The sequence below is a fragment of the Salminus brasiliensis genome, chromosome 21 (genome assembly GCF_030463535.1).
Source record: "Salminus brasiliensis chromosome 21, fSalBra1.hap2, whole genome shotgun sequence".
Taxonomy (NCBI): domain Eukaryota; kingdom Metazoa; phylum Chordata; class Actinopteri; order Characiformes; family Bryconidae; genus Salminus; species Salminus brasiliensis.
Window position 1 is genome coordinate 3,146,619 of NC_132898.1, and position 8,043 is coordinate 3,154,661.

Here is an 8,043-nt window from a genome sequence, read left to right on the forward strand (position 1 = left end):
TTTATAATGTATGTCCATTTTTGCAATTGTTGACCCAAAACCCAAATTGAGTCAGAATTGAATGGCCAACAGAAATGCTCTACTTATACATATTAGTATATTTACAATACAATATATAGCCTATTTTTATATGCTTCCTTTGAAGTTAAGCAGTTATTATAAATATGTATATTTGTATGTTAATGCAATATGTGTCCCATATTTAAAAATAATAATAATAATTAAAAGAAAAATATTATATATATATATATATATATATAAAAGCCATATATTGAGACTATAGTTTAATGTATAATGTATGTCTATACTCGCACTATTCCTATAACTAATCAATAAGTGTGTAATATACCGTATTAAAGCGTTAATAAATAAAGAAAAGAAAAGGGTTGTGATTTCCCACTTTCTCCAGCACTAGCAGAGCAGCGCTGAGCCGAGGCGGAGCTCCGCACTTCCTCATCCAGGCTCCATCACGGGTGTGGAAAACACTTCAATGGTGGTTCAGCTCGCCTGCTGCTGCTGCTGCTGCTGCCGCCGCTGCTGCTGCTGCTGCCGGACGGCGAACGGACAGCCCCTCCGCGTCGTTATTAGTGTTATTAATTTTATTTTTAATATTATTTTCTCTTCAGGTACTCCTTTTCCCTCTCTTGGGGACTTTTCTTCATAACATGGCCGCTCTCTCCGCCTGGTTTTGGGACGAGAGGTTCTGGCTTCCTCACAATGTGACTTGGGCGGACTTGGCGGACCCAGCGCCCGGGGTGGAGTACCCCAAAGCCCGCCACTTGCTCAGAGCGTTGCCCTTGGCCTTGGGGATCTTCGCCGTGAGGATATTTTTCGAAAGGTACGCAGTTTCAGAAGCAGGAGGCTTCTTCTTCTCTCTCTCTCTCTTTTTCCATCATTCATCAGAGGATTACCAAAAGCGAGGAGTTCAAGACCAAACTTGCACATGGAAGAGAAGGAAGAGGGGCGGCATGAGCGCCGACACGCGCCGGGGGGAGTCTGCTGCTGCTCGGCGTTTGTGTCCGTAGTGGACGCTGCGTTTCTGGGTTACTGGAACTCCTCAATCTGGCCTTATTGCCAGCATGTAGTGCTAGGTAGCTAGCTGTATCTATGTAAAGTGGGCGGTTTGCTTGCCCCATCATGGCCTAGGGGGTATGAAGACAGTTGAATTTAAGGCTCAACAGCTTTAAATTTGGCCTGTCAGCTTTGGCACATTCATGCCAGCCTATAATTGAAAGCATGCCTTCGAGGCGAGGCTGCCTGCCTGCCTGCCTGCCTGCCTGTCTGCCTGCCTGCCTGCCTGTCTGTCTGTCTGTCTGTCTGTCTGTTGAGAGCAGACTGTATAATTGTCTATTGTTGAGCTTTTGTGTCTCAGGGCCTCCAGAACACTGGAAGTCCAGCCAAACGCACCTTTCCTAGAAGTCTAGAGGTCCAGCTGGCCTGGTGAACCTGTCGGCAAGCTCTCTTATGTGGCTCCTTGCTGCAACCGAACACCTACTGACCTACCTACCTACCTACATGTAGAAGTACTAGCCACCTACATGGACCGTGGATTGGCTCGGTGGTCAGAGCGCTCGGTACGCTGATCAGATGGTTGTGGGTTTGATTCCCAGGTCCACTAAGCTGTAGGTCCACTGTAAAGCAAGGCCAAGGGGAGCCCTAGCATGGCTTGACCCCGCACCCTGACCCCGGCTGTTATCCAGCTGGGATGTGCGAAGAGAAGACTGACGAAATGAAATGAGCGTAGATGTTAGGATTAGCAGGAAGCTGGAGGTGGCACTGCTTCGGCTTCTTTTCTTGAGGGGCTTGAGGCCCTGCAGATGGAGTCCGCTGGCTCTGTTGACCTGGAATCGGTTGTTAAAGGGGAATTTGAACCGTGCTTCAAAATCGCAGTGTAATTTAGGTGTTGAGAGATAAACAGGAATTCAAAGGGAATTTGGTGTGAGATGGTTCGTTGCAGAGAAACTTGGCATGCTCAGATTTCTTTACACTGGCGGTGATGGGAACCAGGAGTCGGCTTGACGACTACAGCAGAAATGTATAGGTTTTATTGACTTTCTAAATCACGGTGGATTCAGCACACGTCTTCTTGTGTTCCAGTTTTGATGATGGTAAAATAGTGGTAACTTGGGGGACTTTTTTGAAGCAAAACACTGTGATATTAAAATAACTGATTAAAATAAATAAAGAAAATACATTTTTAGATGAAAAGCTTTCCTCAAAACTGTCATATATAAATAGGCTCTAAATGACTTTCCTCACACCGTAGCAGTTTATTTATGCACAAATGTTGAACTTTTTTTGTCTTTTAAGATTTAGGAATGTGCTTCTTCAGGGTGACAGTCAGTTGGCAGATGGGTGGCATGTTAAAGGTTTACCTACCCGACACTAAAATCCAGTGTTGACATAAAAAAAAGGTTCAATAGGTCCCTCAGTGGCATGACTGCCAAGGGCATGACTTAACGTGGGGCTCATTGGCCTACATAATTGTAAGAAGTGCTTACTTGAGGAACCTGTTGAAGGAGAAGATGCTATCTAGCTCTTCCAGTTATGCTGGAGTCCTCTGATGCTTTGGAGTTCTCGTTCAGCTAGTTCTGTTCTCGGCTGTTTGCGGGTGCTGAAAACGGCAAGCTTAGGCTTAATGCTTAAGCTGAGATGAAAACACTAAGCAACAAGGGTTCTATAAAGCGCTGAGAGAGTATTGGAACCCTTGTTGGTGCTAAATGGCTGCACCAGACAGGATTCAGAGCTAAAAGGGTTCTGTATAGTACTGAAACAGACCCCGTTCACACCTGCGACTGGTATCTGGATTGTGTCCTGAGCTGACCTGCATTTCCACTGGGAAGTCAAATGCATCACCTGGTAGTCCGGCGGAAATCCAGGGGTTCGGGTAGTACTGGGAGGGGTTCGGGTTGTACTGGGATGGGTTCTAGTTGTACTGGGAGGGGTTCTAGTTGTACTCGGAAGGGTTTGGGTTGTACTGGGAGGGGTTCGGGTTGTACTGGGAGGGGTTCGGGTTGTACTGGGAGGTGTTCTAGGTGTACTCTGAAGGGTTCGGGTTGTACTGGGAGGGGTTCGGGTTGTACTGGGAGGGGTTCGGGTTGTACTGGGAGAGGTTCGGGTTGTACTGGGAGGGGTTCTAGTTGTACTCAGAATGGAGGGGTTCGGGTTGTACTGGGAGGGGTTTGGGTTGTACTGGGAGGGGTTCGGGTTGTACTCTGAATGGTTTGGGTTGTACTGGGAGGGGTATAATCCTGATACTCAAGGGTCCTTTGGTTCGAAACAGTAGTGGAACCTTTTTGGTACTACATAGCAGCACCAGATAGGGTTCCTTAAAGTCTGCTAAGCCAAAACGGTTCTATGTAGTACTAAGAAAGTCATTTGGCTCAAAACAGTGGTGTGGCACCAGATGGGGTTCTTTGAAAGAACACATATTAAAAGGGTTTCTTAAAGATTTCTACGCAAAAATGGTTCTAGATAGTTCTGAAAATAGTTCTCTTTTGGCTCAGAAAAGTGTGGAACAATTTTTGGTGTTATATAACAGCACCAGATGGGGTTCTTTAAAGACTGCTAAGCAAAAAGGTTCCCATATAGTTCCCAGTACCTAGCATCTGACCGCTGCTAATGTAGGCCGTCTAGCATTTTACACGCTATACGGACAAAAGTATTGGGACACCTGCTCATTTACAGATTTTTCTGAAATCAAGGAAATTATGAGAAGAAAAGGGTCAGAACAGTAGTGGAACCCTTTTTGGTACTATGTAGCAGCACCAGACAGGGTTCTTAAAGGAACACCCAGCAAAATGGGTTCTATATAGTATTGAAAAATGGTCTTTTAGCTCCGAACAGTAGTGGAACCCTTTTTGGTGCTGTGTAGCGGGGGTCCTTTAAAGGACGCTAATGAAAAAGGGTTCCACTATCATCACGAATGCCGTACAAATACGATATAAAGAACCCTTAAAGGAATCCCTGGAGGTATGACTTCTACACATCAGCTGGTTTATTGATTATTTGATTGATCAGTGGATTGAACTGTCACCCTTTGCCAGGTTCCGTCTATGCAGCAGTTGAATTTTCCTATTGGAAGCTGTGAAATATTACAGGCCGTGTCGCCTCTAGTCCTCAGGGCCCCGCTAAGACCTCAATGAAAACCGGGAGGGTCCGGGACCGTCTTAATCCCAGCGGGCGCTTTTAACGTCCGAGTACAATCAGTACAGCAGTGAATGCAAATGTACCCTCAAAGACACAACATGGTCCTTAGGGGTTAATTATGTGGTTAAATATGAGTTACACGCAAAAGTACCCAGCATTCCCCTTCCCGGATCTAGTACAGTTATGTTCCCTGACTGAAGGTCCTGAAAACAAACCCTGGCTTAAAAGGTTCCAGGCCTGGTGAGATGGTTCTTCGTATACTCAGAAAACACCTGGAATGGTTCTTCAAAGTTCCGAAAGGTTCCCTCTATTGTTACAAGTGATGGGTGATGGGCTCAGCTATGCTAATGTACAGTATGTGCCATCACTGGTTCTTCTATGAGTTCCACGTTCTTGAAGCATCAGATTGGCTTAGAACTTTAAACCTTGGTCTTTTCCTACTGTATAAGTCTATACTTCCACCTACGCTGACCTTGTGCTCTTCTCCATGTTCTCCAAGGGTCTATTTAGAACCTCAACAATTCATAGAACTGTTAGATTGCTTAAAAGGTTCCAAGCCTGGTGAGCTGGTTCTTCGTATACACAGAAAACATCTGGAATGGTTCTTTAACGCTCCAGAAAGGTTCTCCCTATTTTTACGAGTGATAGATGATGGGCTCAGCTATGCTAACTTGACCTTCTCACCATTAGTACCACATACTGCATCACTGGTTCTTCTATGAGCTCCACGTTCTTGAGGCATCAGATTGGCTTAGAACTTTAAACCTCGGCCTGTTCCTACCAGATAAGTCTATACTTCCCTATACCGCCCTTGTGCTCGTCTCCATGTTCTCCAAAGGTCTATTTAGAACGATAAAGGGTTCCTAGTCTGGTGAGACTGGAAACACACCTGGGATGGTTCTGCACAGCACCAGAGAGGTTTCCACTTGTCAGAGAAGTTGGAGAACCCATTAATGAACCCTTATTGTGAATTGCGAGTGGAGATCACATCTGGCTGTGCGTGAGTATACGCCCCCTATGCTTCCTGCTGTGTACTGCGGTACGTCAGAGTGGCGGTGAGCTTCATAGATCCTGATTAGTGCAGTGCCTTTTTCTAGACTCAGCTTTGATTAATCTTCTTTCTTAACAAGCCTTCGGTGCCACAAGCCCCCCCAACCCCCCCGCTCACTCTCCCTCAGGGGAGTCTCATCACCTGATGTTTACACTTTTGAGGAGACTGATCCGGCTGCTTGTTGTCTTCCTTCATTGGCGCTGTTCAGAGGCGCAACACCGTTCCCCAGCCATGACTCACCGTGCCTGCGAGCTTCAGGCTGTGACAGCTCACCAGGCGACCCAATTAGGCTAGTTGGTCCGGAGAGAGTATCGGTGCGCGTTCAGCGGGAGGCCTCCTGCGGAGACTGAGCGGAGGTGGCAGCGATGAGGGGTAACGGCTGGCTGCTCTTGCTCCCCAGCTGGGGAGGCCTTATCCCTTATCCCTCAGGCCCTGGGCCAGGATGAAGTCAGCAGCGCTCTGTTCTTGCAGACTCATTCATTTATTCATCAGCAGTGACGAAGCCAGGGCCAGGGCTCGCCTTCACGTACGTTTGTTGGGGAGTTAAACTTGCTGAGACGCTCGGACAAACGACTGGGGTTGAATGAAGGGTTCTGTGTAGTGTTGGGGTGTGGGGGGGGTGGGAAGGGGTCTGAGATCACGGACAGTGGAGGAGTAACCCTTGATGAACCCTTGTTGATGCTGTGCAGGCGGTATAGCTGGCACTTCATCTATGCATGTCTTAGGCTTAGATGCTAAAGGATGCGTTTATTGAGTATTTAGAGGTTAGTTATATGCTGTAGGCTATAAATAATAATATAAATAATAAATAAATAAATATCTGGCTTTGCTTGGGATGTCATTTAACAAGCCTATTTACCACCCTGTTATTTTGCCCCAGCCTGAAACACTGTGATATTCCTTTTAGAGAGGCCTCATGAATTTAAATATATAAAATATATATATATATATATATATATATATATATATATATATATATATATATATATATATATATATATATATAAATAAAAGGTCTAGGATCGCTTAGTGGAATCCCTGCGTTGGTTGCCCAGTGAAGTTGCATCGGCAGTCGTTCGAAAATTGAGGGTCTTGACCATGCACGTGTCTGAGGGGTACGTACAGGTTGGGTAATTGGTGGTCCAAATTCTCAGGGAGGAAAGCAGCTCTAATCTGATTGGCTGGTTTACGACCCCACCACAACTGCTCACAGAACCCACAGATTATAGCATAGTTTTAACACTGTAACAAAAACACTATAATTCCTATATATATTATAATTATACACTATAATTCTCCCCTTATCAGATAGTGGTGCTGTCCTCTCATTGTGTCTTCTCAGCGCAAGGTGCTGTTCGCAAGCAAGCTGAGTAGATTGTAGCTGGTAAGCTTTTAGCTTTGCCCTCGCCTAGCCTAGCCTCCCTGGGCTTGTCTTTCTCAAGTCTTCTCTGTGTTCAGCTCCAGTTTGGTTCAGGTTTTTTGGGGGGGGTGTTTTAGAGGCAGCAGACTAGATCGTCGGCTAGCGTTTAGCCTAGAGCGCTTTTCCAGTGCGGCTTGACTTTGTCGCATGCTGAGGTCGAGGCCTGGTGCCTGTAGCGAGCCGCTCATGTTCGTTTGGTTGTTTGTTTCCCACAAGCTTTGACTTGAGCTTTCTTAACTCTAGTGGGCGTGGCTATTGCCATTGTTGGGGTAGTGTAAACATAACAAGTCTAGACTGTGATGTAACAGTTTTGGGGTTTTGGAATTGTCCCATTTTACAGTCTGTTTTGGTTCTGAAGGAGGAGGCTGAGGGTCCAGAGCCCCTTTAAACAGTTCCCATAGGTGCTGTATCCAGGATTAATGGGCCACATACGTTGGTGGTGGTGGTTTTTAAGCCAGGTTGTGGTTCTAATAGTATACTCTCCATGGCTGCTGTAGATGTGTTTGACCATCTGTTCTCAAATCCCTGGCCAACAGCTTCCAACAGTGACACTAATGACTCATTAGGGAATAGGATTGTGCGGATACCTTCCCCTTATTTGGCTTCTTAAGTCAGTTTGTGAATCACAGGCTGCATTATCGAGAAATCAGACATTTATTTCAATAGGATTAAAAAAAAAAACATTTTTTTTGTCATCATGTTTCAGAATTTATCCATCTACCAACCAGCATGTCAAATCAATAGGCACCAGTGCCCCACTTACATTGGCATGGGCCATACAAGCCCATACAATAACAGTGCCTCCATCATGTTTGACAGATTTGTGATATGCCTAAGATCATGAGCTCTTCTATTCTAGTCTTTTTCAGAGGCTACAGAAATCGCAGTCGAACTGTAAGCAGTTCAACCCCCACACCAGATTTACTCAGAGGAGTGTGACACACCCACGGTAGCGGTTCTTGTTGAGAAAGACGCAACTCTGCTCTGCTTTATTTCCTAAGAGGTACAAGCACGTGGGCTAGTCAGGCTTAAACGCGACCCCCCCCCCTCAGGCTTTAGACACCCACGTTCATCACACAATGATTCACACACCAGTCCCGGAGACTGACTCCATTGTACTGAATGGCTGATAAAGCTGTTCTAGCTTTTTGAGAAGACCTGTTGCACAAGACGGCCGAGATGACTCAGGCTGTAGAAATGTCAGTCCACACCACTTCAGGCTAGACCTCGCTGACTGTTTAAAGGACTAGGAACTACTCCTAAGCTCTTATTGCTGAGTGATGCTTGCCTGTACCGGTATGACCGGACTGGTGTCCGTTTTGGTTTCGGTGCTGGGTGTTAACGGACAGCAGAAATGTAATTAACTGTAATTAATTGAGCTGCAATCAACGTAATTTCGGATTTCATACGCTAGAATCTTTTC

The 8,043-nt window shown here is 45.8% G+C and overlaps 1 protein-coding gene across 2 annotated transcripts in view; it reads left to right on the forward strand.

Annotated features, from left to right (window-relative positions):
- The first annotated feature begins 446 nt into the window (after positions 1 to 446).
- Positions 447 to 8,043, forward strand: part of cers5 (ceramide synthase 5) — a 29,232-nt gene continuing 21,635 nt past the window's right edge. The window contains exon 1 of one of the 2 annotated variants that reach the window (XM_072665612.1): positions 447 to 838. In XM_072665612.1, coding sequence (XP_072521713.1) covers positions 666 to 838 — 173 coding nt within the window. In that variant the 5' untranslated portion in view covers positions 447 to 665. The remainder of the gene's footprint in view (positions 839 to 8,043) is intronic. The other variant, XM_072665611.1, reaches the window with a different exon arrangement.